Here is a 17,117-nt window from a genome sequence, read left to right on the forward strand (position 1 = left end):
ATTACTTCTACAGAACTCAACAATCTTACCCCCTTGTTCCTTATAATGAAAACACATATTTTAAACGTCTTTTAAAAATTAAGACTGGGGTGATTTATTAATCTTGTTAGGAACTCTGATACAAAGCACAGTAAAAGGCCATAGACCAGTAAATAAACAATGTGGCTTTTGGCTACTTTACAACTGCTGCTACGGCACTAAGAGGAAAACACGCTTTTTCATCACTTAGAACGAAGGAGTACAAATGGCAAATAAAAGTTTTAATCACGTCTCTGATTAAAAAGTTTAATAAAGCTTTAAGTGTCTGCTGGTTTAAATATTACCAATCTAAAAAAATACTTTAAAAATTTTTAGTTAACACGAGATTTATAGAGAAAGTTACTTGGTTTTGAAGGCAATGCAGTTGGTTCCTATGCCGTAAGAAACATATCCTCCAGCTTTATGAATTAGTAAAGTAGCAGACTGTATTATAGGCCTTGAGTCACATAAATTTATATAGGTTATTAGCATTATCTTTAAATGTACAATATAAACAAAACTGTACATGTATGGCATATTAACTTTGTTTTCCAAAATAATAGGCAACTCGTTAGCTAAAGACACCATAGTCTGCAAAAACAAAAAGGCACATCTGTATAAGATATATGCCCTTTTTTCCTCTATGATTGGGTTAGGTAGTCTGTTTACATTTTGACAAAACAATAAACAGTGCATTCTATTATTTTCGTTCTATTTTTCACTTTTGTCTTCAGCAGCAAATTCTGGCTTTTAAGACATGGCATTAAAGAGTTTAAGAACAGTGGGTGTTATTCACAACCTTCCTAAATGTAAAAACTAGAAGATGGTCAAAGAGGCTTAAAACTCAGTATCACCACACACCCCCTATATGTGTATAAATTCACTGCCTTAAAAAGACATCTGTTACTCAAATTTGAAAAATTCCACAAATGCACTATCCCCCTTCAGTGCAATCAATGTCACTTTAAACCATATTTTAGCAGAGTCTACAGTGCAAATATAAATTCTTTATACTGGCCTTTGGGCAGCACTGAGGATCCAAGACAAGGCAATGCTACTGATCACCTGAGGATAATGGTAAAGGACTTCTGTATTTTTATTTTTCCAATTTTTAAAAGCTTATTTGATCAGTAGCATTTTTGTAAGAGCATTATTTTTAAAAAGTACTAAAATACTATGCCTTCTTTGAATAAATTAAAAAAAAAAACTTTACAAATACCATTCCAGTGTCAATGACTACATATGGCTAGGGTCATTGAGGAGTTTCTGCATTTTCTAGCAAAGGCAGTCTATACAATGGGGGTTGCGAAAGCTCCCGTTTGTAAGTCTTTGGTGGCAGTTTTGGTAGGTGAGGGCTTGAATTCTGCCTTGGTGGAACAGGGGGAGCTTGAGGATGAGCAAGATTATTCTGACTAGAACTGAGCACGTAGCATCGACGTGGTACCCTTGGAGAGGGTGTGCTAGGAGGAGTGTTTGGAGAATTTGGACACGTACTAACGTCTCTGAACCAGTCTGGATCTCTGTGAAGATGTCCCAGTGGAGGTGGCTGAAGAGTAAACGGACAGTTTATAAAGTGTTCTGGAGGCCGAAGGGGAACTGGTGGAGGGGTATCGGGAAGAGGACCTCTCGGCGGCGGCGGCGGTGGACTATGCAGAGGCCCGTCAAATGCACCAGAAGGAGCAGGAACTCTGGGTTTTACCTTTGGAGGAGGAGGCTGTCTTGGTGGAATAGCAGGGGGGTCATCATCAGATTTCATAGTTCCCTCAAAAACAAAAAGATTAAATTATACCTCTGTTCTCCTGAAAAATCTGTAAGAAAAAGTTTTAAAAAGACTAAAGAATTCTTATGTGTTAAGTTGGATCCAGAGCCTCAAAACAGGTTAATCTGGTTTAATGATCAGATTTATGAGTAAATTACTCCCAGTTTCACTCAGGGCCCAGTTTAATATTTTGATATATGAGATGTTTTAATTGAAATCTTATAAAGCCTCAGATTATCTTGCTTTATATATACAGTTTATAAATATATGGTTTTATTTATAATAATGGGCAAGTGAGTAAAAAGAATATATAGCTTTGTAAACATGAAAGGACACGAAAGGACAAGAGGACTTAATATCCAGCTTCTGCTTTTTGGCCATTTACTTCTACTATCCCCAGTGAGGCTCAGTGATGGTTCTCAAAGTGTGATCCAGGGATCAGCAACATCAACACTAGTAGGGAACTCGTTAGAAATGCAAATTCGTGGGCCCCACCCCAGACCTACTGAATCAGAAACTCTGGCCATCTGGTTTTAACAAGCCTTCCAGGTGCTTCTGATGCAACCTAAAGTTTGAGAAGCATCAGTTGAAAGTTTGGAGAATGGTTTGAATACTACAGTTCTTTCCATCTCCACCAGAAATAAAAGTACTTCTTCTGAGCAGCTGTGAATCTGCCCAGCCTCTTTTTTTAGAAAAATTATTATGAGGATTAAACAATTATTTAAGGTATTTTTCTAAATAAAACAACCTAAATATTTAAAAGCCATAATGGGTGACCAAATTGTAACTGACAGAGTCTTTATAAGAACAAGCACTATTTTGAAGATTCACAACTTTGAATAAGTTGAGGCAACCTAAGTCCTGTTGACTACCTTGGAATTTGATTTTTTTGTTTTTGTTTTTTGGCCACAAGGCGCAGCATGCAGGATCTGTAGTTCCCTGACCAAGGATGGAACCTGTGCCCCTGCAGTGGAAGCCCGCAGCTAACCACTGGACAACCAGGGAATTCCTTACCTTGGAATTTGAAGCATCATGATCAAATTTTTTTCGAGGAGGAAGTGGAGGAGGAATCAGTGGCTCTTCACTTAGTTTATGTAAACTACCACACGAACTAAAGAAAGACTCTGGGGGTAAAAAAGATTAGTTTAACCACAAGTCACAATGCAATCATAAGACAAAACTTTACTTCAATCTGTGATCACCTCTGCTATGGTATCTGTCAGACTGTACTGTAGCTGACTGTTGGTTTAGCTATCCTCTCCATTAAGGTGTAAGCTTTTTGAGGGCAGTGTGTATTTATTTTCATATCCGTAGCATGTAACACAGTGGTAGTGCCTGGCACATACTAGGTACTACTGCTAAATGAAAATATACTATTCAATTAAGATTAATAAGGAGATTCTGCTCCCTGAAAAGCCTTTTGTTTGTATAAACTGTACTAACTTCCAGAGAAAGATCATCCATAAACAGAGACCATGCTTTTTTTTTTCCCGAAGTGAACATTATTTTTACTTAAGTTATTTTAACATCATGTTAACTTACATAAACATGCAGTGTAGATGACTGGTTTTAGACAACAGTCAAAAATTAAATCCTTAGCTAATCAACAGTATTCTCAGTGTAAAATACCATGCGTTTTCTGAAGCAGCTATTATTGGATACATTTCTACACAAGTAATAAAACCTCCATATAGGAGACCATAGGGTAGGGTTGTATCATAGGACTCTTCTATTTGCAAGTCTTTCATTGATAATGGAAACATTACACAACTGCATTAAAGGAAATTTACAAAATAATAAAGTATTAGAGGAAAAATTACCCCAAACATGCCAACCAGACATAGAATAAGAACGATTTTCATGTTCACTTCTTCTGTCTTTTTCATATGGTTAAAAAAATACCTGTAATTATGGACCAACTCCCTATTTTAATATCTCCACACACAGTTGGTGTAAAGATAGTGATCATAGCTTGTTTATCATTATACTGAGATTGGGTTTATAGGAGCTAGTTGGGAAAGAAGTTGGTGAGTTTAATTTTAAACACACTGAATTTGTGTGAACTGCTTATGGGACATCCAAGTAAAGATGTCACTCATTACTCCATGTCAAAAATTGCTGTCCTGATCACGTGATTCTGCAGTCACCTCAGAGTATCTTGATGGCTCACCGTGCCAGTAGCAGAAACAAAAAGTATGCCTATGGGGTGTTGGCAGATGGTGTGAGGAGGTTAGGTAGGACAGTACCTGCTGTGAATATGTTCCTTTTGCTTGCCCAGCAAACTCTGCCCTGTCTTTGTCTCTTAGTGATGATGAATCCATCCCATATGGTTTAGTCAGCCAATTCTGCCCAGGGCACCCCAATTCCAGTCAAGAAGTAGACAACGGACTCACTTTCTTAATTTGATCAGATTTTTATCTGACTCTCTTTTATGCATACAGCTGTGTGCTTCAGTGAAAGCTGATCTTACCCTTAGCTCCAGAGGTGGGGCCTGATTAGACCATTCCCTCAGCCAGAGTAACTGGTTGTCGACACATGAACTAATTCAGACTACTGAAATTTGAAAGGAGGTTTGCAAGAGGCTACTGAAAAGGAAGTTCCTTGCTCTTTTGGAAAAGCAGTCTGTCAGTCTTTCTCTGTACCTCTCTTTCTCACTTGACTGAACAAGGAAGCACATAACCAATACTCCTGCCACCAGTCTCATGACCTTGAGGAAAAACAGCCTCAGATAAAGCTGATAATCTGGACAAAACAACCAAGAGTCAAAAAGAAATCTGGTCCTTAATAACATCATTAAAGTTATCATTAATAACTGAATCAACCAGTCTAAAGCAGCCTTCCTCCAGACTTCCAGCTATCTGAGTCAGAATGCTTTCTTACTGCTTAAGGCAAACTTAGTTGAGTCTTCTCTTCCTTACAGAAACACACACGCTCATGGAAGCAGAAAACACCTTAATGATAATGGGATAGCTGTGAAAGTTTCTGAGTCTGACTCTACAGTCAGCCCACTTAACCACTTAAATGCAGAATGTTTCTCCATAGGAGGCACTCAGTAACCCTTGTTGAAGTGTGAAGTTCCACTTCAATTTTATTTTCTATTAAGAGCACTTCTCCACAAGATTATACAGGTTTTGTGAGCATTTTAAATAACCTTAGTATTCCAAACCAGTGAATGTAGGATAATTTACTTAACAATTTCTGTAATGTTAGCTAGCTATGTAAGTTACTTCCAATTTTTTATCATTCACTCGTCCATCCACTCAACAAGTATTTATTGTGCATCTGCTATAGTGCCAGCACTCTTCTAGGCACTAGTGATACAGCAGTGAACAGGAAGCAAAAATTCATGTCCTTCTGGAGCTTATGTTCTAGGTTGATAAGAGAGAATAAACATGATAATTAAGTAAAAGTATAATGGCTATAAGTTAAAAGAAGAAATATTAGGTAGGGAAGGGGGAGCAATTTAAAAGAGGGTGATCAGGGAAGGCCTCACTCAGGTAACACCAAGCAAAAGCCTGAAGGAGGCAAGGGAGCATGCCATGAGGCCAGAAGGGTGAAGAGCACTCTAAGCGAAGGGAAGAGCAAGAGCAGAAGTCCTGATGTGGGAATTTGTCCATTTTGTTCAGGAGGCACAGTAGCTGGAGCAGAGTAAACAATAGAAGAGAAGAGTAGCTGATGAAGTCTGATAGATCAAAGAAGGCCAAACTGCATAGGACCTTATGGGTCCTTTTGAAGGAGCTTTGGCTGTTGCTCTAAGATGGAAAGCCACTGGCTTTAAGTACAGGTGAGAAGAGTCTAACCTACATGCTAAAAGGACCTAGTTGCTGTATTGAAAACAGACTAAAGTGTGGAAGATGGGAAGTTAGGATGCTACTATAATAAACCAGGTAAGTGATGGTGGTTGCTTGGACCAAGGTGGCAGCAGTAAAGAAATGGTTAGATCCTGGATATATTTTGAAAGTAAATAAGACCTGTTGATGGATCACATTTGGGGTATGAGAAAAAGAAAGAAGTAATGATAACTCTAATATTTTCAGCCTCAGCAATCAGACAAATGTGGTTATAACTGAGAAGAGGCGGCGACGGGAAGAAGAACTTTAGAGGAGATGATATCCAAATAGAGACGTCAAACAGGTCACTGAATACATGAGCCTAAAGGTCAAGAGACAGGTTCTGGGCAGAGAAAAAAAATTGGGGAATTATCATCATATAGATGATATAACAGTGAATGAGACACCAAGTGAGTGAGAAGAAAAGAGATTCAGAGACTTAGGGCCTTCCAATGTTAATAGGTTGGGAAAATGAAGAGAAACCAGCAAGAGAGACTAAGGAGCTAAAAGTAAAGTAGAAAAACCACGGAAGCAGGATGAACAATGTGATCTTCATGTACATGACTTCTTCACAAAAATTTTTTGGTATTCGGTATTAATGAAGGCAGAGACTTTGTCTTTCTAGTTTGCTGTTGAATCCTTAGTACTTGGCAGAGTAGCTGGTACCAAGTACTCAATTCTCTACTGAATGAATAACCAAAGGGTGTGAACATTTTTTTGGTTTGATATGTTGTTTTCAGATTTCTTTCCAAAAGGATCATACTAATATATCAATTTACAAGGGATAAGTAATATATGAGTACCTTTTAACATAGGCTTGCTCATACTTTGATGTAAACTGTCTATTCATGCCCATTGTTAATGCAGTCTTGCTGTTTTTCCCATTGTATGTGAGCACTTTTCATTCTTTCAGGATTTTAAGATGTTCAGAATTTTATGCAGTTATTCTCAATATTTTCTATTAAAATTCAAAACATGATTTTCTTTATCATATGGAAAATGTATTTTACTACCACCCAGAATAATGTCTAGAATTCCTGGTTCTCAAATGGCATAGTGTTATGGGTTGAACTGTGTCCCCCCCCACAGAAGTTATGTTGAAGCCCTAACCCCAGCACCTATGAATGTGACCGTATTTGTAAATATAGTCTTTACAGATATGTAATCAAGTTAGGATGAAAGTGAGCCCGAATTCTGTATGACTGGTGTCTTTATAAAAACAGGAGATGAGGGCTTCCCTGGTGGCGCAGTGGTTGGGAGTCTGCCTGCCAACGCAGGGGACGCGGGTTCGTGCCCTGGTCCGGGAGGGTCCCGCGTGCCACGGAGCGGCTGGGCCCGTGGGCCGTGGCCGCTGGGCCTGCGCATCCAGAGCCTGTGCTCCGCAGCGGGAGAGGCCGCAGCAGTGAGAGGCCCACGTACCACAAAAACAAAAAACAAAAAACAAAAAAACAGGAGATGAGAAAATGAGATACAAGGAGAAGATGGCCATGTGACAACAGAGGCAGAGATTAAAGTGATGTATCTACCAACCAAAGGATGCCAAGGATTGCCAGCAAATGCCAGAAGAGGTAAAGAAAAATTCTCCCGTACAGGTTTCAGAGGGAGCACAGCCCTGCCACCCCGATTTTCAGACTTCTAGCCTCCAGAACTGGACCTTAAGCCACTCAGTTTGTGGCACTATGTTACAGAAGCACTAGAAACTAATATATGTAGTAAATACATTTCCACTGCTGAACAACCAGGAAAACATGCACAAACTTCAATGAAGCCAGGAAACATCTGGATCCTGAAGCTTCAATGCATCAAGGTGGACTACAATGTACATGAAGGAGACAAATGGAGGAAGATGAAACCCAAATGTCTATAGTGGGTGGGACTGACAAACAGCAGCAGATTTGCCCCCAGAGAACCAAAGGAGGGATCAGGAATTAAAGGCACTCGGTATAATGGAAGGCATGGACGTGAAAATAGAAGATATGATTACATCTATACAAGGGCCAGTGAGAACCCCCAAATCCTATTCTCCACTTAGTGAGGCCAGGCAATTACCACATTCCCACCACTGCAGGAGACTGAGGGTTTTTATTCTCTGGAGAATCTAAACTTCAGACTTGGGAACACTAGTCTGTGCTGAAAACACAGATTTTCATACTAAATGCAGAGATCTCCCAGGCAGAAGATTCAAAGATCTTTCTTTGGAGAAACTAAACACTCTTAGAGAAAATGCCTCATAGATTCTGAAATTTGGGGACTTCCTAAGTAAAGAAAAATTCTCATCACTCTATCACTCTAACAGTGAAACCTACAAGGCAACAAGCTTTGCCCACGGATATCACACTTCCTATCAGTTTATATTGCCTCACTCTAAAATATGAACAGAAAGCTAAGGATCCCAGACAAGAAAGAAAAACCTCCAATATGAAAGACCACAGACCACAACTAATAGAAGAAGGAAACTCAGAAAAGAAACCATACCAGAAACAAAATTAATTTTTTTCAAAAATTGAATAATGAAACCAGACTAGGATGATATAAAAATGGCACGATCAGAGGGAATTTAGAAAGAATTCTTAGAAATTCAAAATCATGATAGATGAAAAAAAAATAGAAAAGCTGGGCAATAAAGTAAGGAAATCTCCCAGAAAACAGAACACATAAAGAGATGGACAAGAGGAGATAAAAGAAAATCAGAGGATGAATCTAGGATGTACAATATGGAAAAGAAGCTCCAAAAAGGGACCCAGAGAACATGGCAGGGAAGAAATTATTTAAAAAAATGATACAAGGAACACTTTCTAGAAATCAAAGACATGAATCTCTAAATTTAAAGGGCTCATTATAGACAGAAAAATGAAAGAAGAAAAAAAGACCCACATCAAAGCAGATCATTGTGAATGTATAGATCATTAGGAATAAACAGAAGATCCTAAAAGTTTCTTGAATTTAATGTGGCAGAGACTGCTAATCGACCCCCAGTGCATCATCCCTTTCTTCCTTTTAGTAATAGGATCCCATGAATTTTAGCAAGACAAAAGGCTGCCTAGTTACAGACAACATTTCTCAGCCTCCCTTGCATCTGTGTCCATGTGACTAAGTTTTGGCCAATGGAATGAGAGCAGGAGTGATACCTGCAACTCCCAGATCACTTTTTGTAACAAAGCTCCTTGCCCTCCATGTTCCTGCTGGCAGAAAAATGGTAACAACTCAAATCAGTTGCTCAAGACTCAAGAGATGGAAGCCAAATTTTGAGAATCCTGGATTGCCCTGCTAGCCTGAAAACCTTGTAGAGCGGAGTTGTTTACTTGCTCTGGCTATTTTGAGAAGTAAACTTCTATTTCATGTAGGACACTGTATTTTTGGGTCTCTTTGCTACAGCAAGTAAACTCCAGTTTTCAAAAAAAGGATTAAGAATGTAGCATCACTGTCAGAAGGATTTTTGTCTATTTTGTTCAGTGCCACTTTCTCACACCTACAACAGTATCTGCATATAATAGGCATTTTAAAATTATGCATGAATAATTTATGAGTGAATGATATTAGACTTCTAAACAGCAAGTATGAAAGCTAGAAGACAGTGGGAAACGGTCTTCAAGATTCTGACTGAAAATGATTTAAAATTCCATACCCAGCCAAACTTTTTTTTGGCTGCACCATGAAGCTTGTGGGATCTTAGTTCCCCGACCAGGGATTGAAACTGGGGCCTTGGCAGTGAAAGCGTGGAGTGGACTGCTGGGGAATTCCCCCAGCCAAACTATTAACAACTAAATGTATAAATACATTTTCAGAAATGTAACAACTTAAAAATTTATATCCTATGTATCCTTTCTCAGGTAGCTACTAAAGATGTACCCCTACCAAAATAAGGAAGCATATCAAGAAAGAAGACAAGGAATCCAAAAAACAAGAATCCAACACAAGAGAGATGAAGGGAATTTCTAGTATGACAACAAAAGAAAGTTCTAGGATTTCAGCTGGGTCAGAGGCCAAGACAGCAACCAGTCCCAACTGGAGCAGGACAAAAGAGCATCAGGAAGGAAGTTTCCAAGTTAAAAAGCACACACACAAAAAAACCCCAAAACAAAAAATCCTAGATAGCTTCCCTAAATGGTCTGACTTTAAGGAAAACTGTGCTGTAAAAGGGTGTGGGAAGATGTAGCAATAGATGTTTAAAAACTAACAAACAAACAAAAATCCTAAACATTAATGAAGCTATTATTAACTTCAGGAAACAGAGCTGTACAAGAAAGGAAGCATGATCAGAGTATACACTCCTTGACTTGGCAGTGAATAATATTTTCCCCAAATGCGCTAAGTATACTAGGTAAAGGGTGAAATCTTCATCTACCATAATAGGAAATCAGTAAACACTGTCTAAAATTAATGATTCAAGAGAGAGAAAAATATAAAAACATCATTTAAAAATGTGGAAGAATCACTGGAAAACAAGGGGTGGGGAGTCATTGGGTAGAACTGTTGTTAATTTCATCTTGTGTTTTAAGCACTATTTACCTTTTAAAACTCTATGCATATATCACCTTGATAAAAATTTAAAAATTAAAATAAAGTACAGAATTAAACATTTAAAAGAAAAACTTTACTTTTCTCACAAGACAGAAACTCTCTTACTACTATCTAAATGATTCACATTTTACTATGATAGAAGCAGAAGTCCTCTAGATTATCTTGGGAGAATTATTCCTGAAGCTGCTGTGTCCCTTTGGGTTATTTTGTTTTAAACAAATGACCATAGAAAGAAAGGTGACAGTATTTTACTTAAAATGCTGCTTTAACTAAAAAAAGCTCACGAGAAGAAATAAGTGATCAAGGTTAGCCTGGGAACCTGATAAACATTTAGTATTATTCCTATAGGAAATGAATTGGAAGGAGTGGGGAAGAGGAGAGGCAACTGATATGAAATCACTGCTCATCCTGTGCCAAGTAATGTGCTAGCTGCTTCTAAATAGTTATCTCATCTGACCCTTAACAAACTGGATATGCTAAGTAATTTGTTCAATGTCATACAGCCCCTAGAACATAGATAGGTTGTAAAATGATGAAAATAAACTGTAGTAAAGTATAAATAGTACCCAGTTGAAAGAAAATAATTTGATTTATTTATAAGAATTTCATTCATTTCTTAAAATTTTGAAATGTTGCTAAAACCCAAAATATTCATATACAAATTTTATCAATTCAATTATTATCTTTATAGTCATTTCATTAGAATCGACTCAAATTCTTACTTACTTGAATGAGGCAAGAGGACTGGAGCAAAGATGCTATTGCTTCCTATCGGAATGAGAAAAATCAATTTGAAGAGGAAGGTAATATGTACGGTTATATTTTTAAAATATGTTTGCATAAAGTAACATACGTAATAACACACACAGAGTTCAGAATTTTATCATCTTTGGCCATGTTAGTTTTTAAAGAATGAACCTGGTATTCTTTGTACCTGGAATGTTTTTCCTTTCTTAGCATAAGTAGTTCCCTCTCAGTCTCTCTTTAAATTTCCTTCATAAAACTTATCTGCTTTGTTTTCTTTTTCATTGTCTACTGCTCCCCTTTAGAGTAGCATTGGGGCTCAAAAGGTTCTAAATAAATCTTTGTTGAATGAATAAATTAGAAAATAATATGCATAAACAATGCACAAATAATGCTTTACTCCCATGTTAATCACTATTTTCACATATAGATGTCACTTTTCACACTAATATAGTTTGCAAAGGATTCTACAGTTTCCTAATTAAAATGATGAAAAGAATTAACTGAAACACAAGATTCCTTTTTTTGCCAAATAGTTTACATCAAATACATACCACAGGAACTGTTGAGATCCACATCTAAAAACACACTAAGGTCTGAAGAAGCAGATACTGGTGGAGTAGATGGTGTATTTGGAGAGGTTGGTGCTGACACTGTTGATTCAAGCTCTGTTTCAGCAATCCGACTAAAGCTTATTTTACATGGTTCTCTTTCTAATGGTGTTGGATGACCTCGTAAAGTACCTGAGGTAGAGCCATGTCGGCCTGTATTAGGCCTTATTCCAGGAGATTTTAAAGAGAAAGTTGATTTCCTAGGCTAGGAAAAGCAAATATAATTACGATTACAAACTCGCATGTACTTTATTTATTATGACTTAGTATTACCTTATTAATTCTTAGCATACAGTTAAGAGAGTACAATAAATACCAGTCTGCAAGGACAGTCTGTAACATTCCAGTGGAACGCTTTGGGATTTGACTGGCTTAATTGTAACATTGACTCGAATACTGTATAAGTAAACCTCTTTTCATACTACAGAAATAAAATACTGCGAAATCTGTGTGAAAACAACTGTTTACTCCCCGAACACTTGAGCCTAAACTTCTTCAAATTACTGATATCAATTTTACAAATATTCACTGTAGACATAATATATGCAACATATTATGCTAGGTGCTTTAGAAAAAAAAGACCGTTTTTTTCCCCCTCCCTAATAATAAATGACCAACCTCCACAATGATACTTTACAGTCTTTGGAAAAAGTTGCTATCGTTATCTCCCACCTTCAACCTCTACTCCCTTTTAAAACCTCTCCCAGTGGTAACCTAATGAAAAAACATGAACTCAGATTCAGGTAACTTGAGTTAAAACCTCAAGTGTGCCCATATCTAGCTATGCAAGCCTTGAAAAAGTTATTTAACTCCTTTGAGCCTCAGTTTTCACGTCTGTAAAATGAGAGTAAGATCAATATCATACAATTGTTATGGAGATGAGGTAACATGAAACTACCCGGCTCGAAGTTGGTGTATCACAAATGTTTTTACTTCCTTCCACACCTTGCTTCACTTTCAGCTACTTAGAATTGGTCTTCTACTACTTCTGTTGTCACTGTGAACCCCAGGAATAAAAGGAACTACTGTATAGCAGCAAATTTTAGCGAGAGAGGTGGGTTCCAGTGGTAACTACGGACAATGGTGCTTTTATGGCAGGAGCGAGGGTCACGTCAGAAGAACTGATATCTCTCCTTACTCCTTCCCAGGTCTTTTCATTTCCTGTTCCATTAGCTACCTGCCATTTAGGTTCTCACTTTCTCACAGCTTTTCCCCTTATACTAGGAAGGATCAAAAATGGACAGATAAACAAGTGGTACTAAGATAAAGGATGAACCAGATTTTATCAAAATGCTAACTTTTCCCCTACAGTACATATAATTTTAGAAATAGTATAAACACTGCAAAACAAAACACTTAAAAACAGCTATTCAAGCAAAGTACAATTTTAATGGAAATAGTCTGTTGAACACTAAAGACAGCATTGTTTTAAAAAACAAATTTTTCCAAAACTATAATGGACTTACAAATCGAGGTGGCTGTTTGCAGTTCCGGGGTTCAATTTCTAGTGACTTGTTGAACAGATAATCTGTAAACTCTTTTTCAGAAGCATTTCCCATGGGGTTAAGGTTTTCAAAGAACCTCTGGAATTAAACAAATATCCATGAGTACATATTTTAGATTTTATTAAAACATTTACTTCATCAGTTTAATACAAAAATATCATCAACAAATTAACAGATCCTAATGTCTGAAAAGTCCTCAAGAATTGCTGATTCCAATCTCTCTATTTTCGGATAAAAGTATAAAGTTTTTATGTAAGTTGTATATTCCAGTCTTAAAGTTCTTCTAAGAAGATGAACAGATTTTTCACTTATTACTATCTTAATGGCTCAGTATCCCTCAGTTAACATTCCTACCCACTATAACAACAAAATGATCATCAGTAATAAGCTGTCAAAAGTGATTAAAACAGAATTATAGTCATAATCCACAATGAAACTGTGATGATCAGAAAAAAAATAGAGATAAATTGGATTAAAGTCTATTCAAAAGTAATTTCAAGAACAATTATATAAACATATCTATGTTAGCCTCTAGCAAAGTAACTTTTTTGTCTTTACTAAAAAAATATTTTCCAAGCTTACATGTTTTATAAATTAGTTTATTTATAAATATTTATTTATATACTAGTTTATAAAACAGACATATATTAAAATTTTGTTTTTCATCTTTATTGGAGTATAATAGCTTTACAGTGTTGTGTTAGTTTCCGCTATACAACAAAGTGAATCAGCTATATGTATACATATATCCCCATATCCCCTCCCTCTTGAGCCTCCCTCCCACCCTCCCTATCCCACTCCTCTAGGTGGTCACAAAGCACTGTTCCCACTAACAGTGCAGGAGGGTTCCCTTTTCTCCACACCCTCTCCAGCATTTATTGCTTGTAGATTTTTTGGTGATGGCCATTATGACTGGTGTGAAGTGATACCTCATTGTGGTTTTGATTTGCGTTTTTCTAATGATTAGTGATGTTGAGCATCTTTTCATGTGTTTGTTGGCAATCTGTATGTCTTCTGTGGAGAAATGTCTATTTAGGTCTTCTGCCCATTTTTGGATTGGGTTGTTTGTTTTTTTGATATTGAGCTGCATGAGCTGCTTATAAAATATAAGTTTTTAAGTAAAAAATTTAGATGATTTAACAAAGTACAAAAAGAAAAATAAACAGTAATCTCACCAACCAGAGATCTCACTGTTAACATTTTACTATTGGAATATCCTTCCAATGTTTTAACTCTGTGTGTGAATATATGTACATATACATATATTGTAATTTTTTTCCTGCAAAATTGGGATCACCACATAGCTATTTTTAGCCTTTTGAAAGTATTCAATTAAATTTTTTCTGTATGGTTTATTTACCTTAAATTATACAAACTTTAACTATATAATACTTCATCAGATGGATGTTCCAGAATTTATTTCACCAATTTCCATATAGGTAGTAACCCACATAGATGTTTTCTAATTCTTTGCTGTTATAGTAATAATTATTGTTATTATCAACTCCTTGTGCATAAATTTTTCTGTGCATTTCTGATGACTTCCTTAGAAAAATTTCTTAGAAGCAAATTACTGGATTTACCTTTATTTAATTTTGAAGTAGCTTAGAAGCATATATACAAATAAGTTCTGGGTTCTAGCTTTAGCAGTAGGCAAAATGAGCTTTAGAATTTCTAGTATAAAATTCTTCCATTTTTCAGGCATTCTGCCAATTTCAAGAAAATGATATTACTCTTTTAACAATATTGAAACAATTTATTTTTATATTCAGGTTAGCTAAATTAAATCAAATGGACCAACAGTAATTTAGACTTTTATAAAGTTATAATTGTGATTTTCTCATCCTTTGCTCTATTTTTTTAAATACTATTTAGTTTGGTTAACTATGCTTTGAAAGTGATTAGCTACTTTATCTACTTTTTAAACTTACTTTGAGTCAATCTATAAAGAAAGCATTCTCTGCCCCTAACCCCCAAAAGAATGCTTTAAACAACAGTAGGATGTCTAGATCGTATCACAGAAACCTATTAGGAATTACTGAGATATGAATGCTAAAATTACTATTTTAATTATACCCAGCTACAATGTAACATTATTTCTGGGAGGAAATACAGTGTGAACTCTAATCTGGGCTTCAAAAACATTTCTTTTTTTTTTGGCTGCACCACGCAGCTTGTGGGATCTTAGTTCCCCAACCCGGGATTGAACCCAGGCCCTCATCTGTGAGAACACAGAGTCTTAACCACTGGATCACCAGGGAATTCCCTCAAGAACATTTCTTTAGCCCTATGAAGCACCACATCACAGAGGGTTAGCTAAATAGTGAGAGAAGGGGATGAAATAGGTGACAATTTTCTTTAGAGCAAGTATCTGTCTATATTTTCATAATGGTTGCATACTTCAGGTCATTTTTTCTTAGGACTTTAGGGTTCTTTGTTTTGAACTGGGAACAAAGAATAGTTACCATCTTACAATTTAGGAGGATGGGAATGATAGTGACCATTTTCACTCAACATGCCCAACCTGCAGACTACACCTGAAAGTGTAGCACAATTTTTAATGTGAAAGGTGAATTTATTCTGATAGTTATCATATGTTCTGAATTTCAAATAAGTATAATACAATAAAACTCACTATAAACATAATACCGTAATTTACTCTAATTTAGAAGATATTTCACATCTTATAGTACCACAGAATCAGTATTATGAACTATTGCTCAAAACAGAATACCAAGTGAGAAAATGTTTAAAAAAAATCATTTTTTACTATGCATATATACACACCACTCTCCCAACCCCTTCCCCTATTTAAATGCAATGTTCTTATAAAGGGATTAATTACTTAATGTTACATTGGCACATATAAAATATCTAAAATGTCTATCAATCAATGATAGTACTGGTAGTGGATTTTCTTTTTACTGTGTGGATATGAGAAAGTTTCTTTCATTCCACTTTGTCATTCATTTTTTGAAAGTGCTACTTAAACCAGCTGCACAAAGAAACAACAATGTCAAGACAAAGTGCCTAATAATATTAATAACTGCAGACTGTTACTGCAGAATATCTACTATTCACCACTCCTATCTATTGATAAATTAACTCATATTATTTTCATAGCAAAATAAAGATCATAATGTATGGTTATGCCATATCTTAGAGAGGGCAGAGGATTTAACGTGTTCTCTTTTTAAAGAAAAGCAAAGAAAATATTTACCCTCATTTCTGGTTCTATCCGTAAACAGTAAGGTTGATTCTGATATTGCTGAATTTCTCCAGTAATTTCAGCTACTTTCCTCCTCTTACTGAAATTGATTAAATCTTTCCCTTTCTTTTTTAAAAAATCATTATTCCCTTCTTCAGTCTTCAGAATATTTGTTAAATATATTCCTAGTAAAAAAAGTGTTTGAAGAAAAGTTTTAAAATTGGTTACTTAACCATTTGGGAAAACAACTGATCTAGTAAAGTCAAAAGACATCCTATAATACAGCAGTTCTTACTACTAAAATCTCTGATATATTTAATAATCAATCTTACATTAAGAATTTTTTTACATGGATGGAAACAATTTAAAATTGAAAGAAAACTAGGGTTTATAAAGAGCTTAATTTGCCATTTCTTAGTCTAATAGCCTAAAATAAAAGGGAGGATTCATTCACAAAGTCTAAATTGTAAGTGTTAAATCTATCCTAGCCATTTTAATATTTCTTATAAATCTTTAATGCCAATGATCTTAAATGATTACTGATCAATATATTAATTTTAAGCCAATTCTGGTTAATAAGACTACAAATTTATAAACTAATTCTGCCCTCCCAAAGCCCGTAAATTAGATAGAAAAGAATTATTCTTCAGTTTTGGACAGGAAGAAAATCTTCAGTTCCTCTTTCATGCATAATTACTGATTCATTTAAATCAGTGGTTGTCAGCTGGGGGCAATTTTGTCCCCCAGAGGATAGATATCTGGGAATGCCTGGAGACATTTTTGGTGCATGCTATGGTTTGAATGTTTGAATGTTCAACATTCATACATTGAAATCCTAATGCCCAGTGTGATAGAATGAGGAGGTTAGGCCTTTGAGAGGTGCCCTCATGAATGAGACTACTGGTCTTAGAGATCCCACAG

General features: G+C 36.1%; 1 protein-coding gene across 1 annotated transcript in view; it reads right to left on the bottom strand.

Moving 5' to 3' along the window:
- Positions 1-63: 63 nt before the first annotated feature.
- The window catches only part of SOS2 (SOS Ras/Rho guanine nucleotide exchange factor 2), a 99,706-nt gene continuing 82,652 nt past the window's right edge, over positions 64-17,117 (bottom strand). The window contains exons 18-23 of the mRNA XM_029236234.1: positions 16,209-16,381; positions 12,950-13,066; positions 11,427-11,688; positions 10,855-10,896; positions 2,792-2,901; positions 64-1,780 (exon numbers count right to left, since the gene is read on the bottom strand). Coding sequence (XP_029092067.1) covers positions 1,271-1,780; positions 2,792-2,901; positions 10,855-10,896; positions 11,427-11,688; positions 12,950-13,066; positions 16,209-16,381 — 1,214 coding nt within the window. The 3' untranslated portion in view covers positions 64-1,270. The remainder of the gene's footprint in view (positions 1,781-2,791; positions 2,902-10,854; positions 10,897-11,426; positions 11,689-12,949; positions 13,067-16,208; positions 16,382-17,117) is intronic.

This window comes from Monodon monoceros, unplaced genomic scaffold, assembly GCF_005190385.1.
Source record: "Monodon monoceros isolate NGI ecotype Baffin Bay Population unplaced genomic scaffold, NGI_Narwhal_1 Super_Scaffold_21, whole genome shotgun sequence".
NCBI classification, from domain to species: Eukaryota; Metazoa; Chordata; class Mammalia; order Artiodactyla; family Monodontidae; genus Monodon; species Monodon monoceros.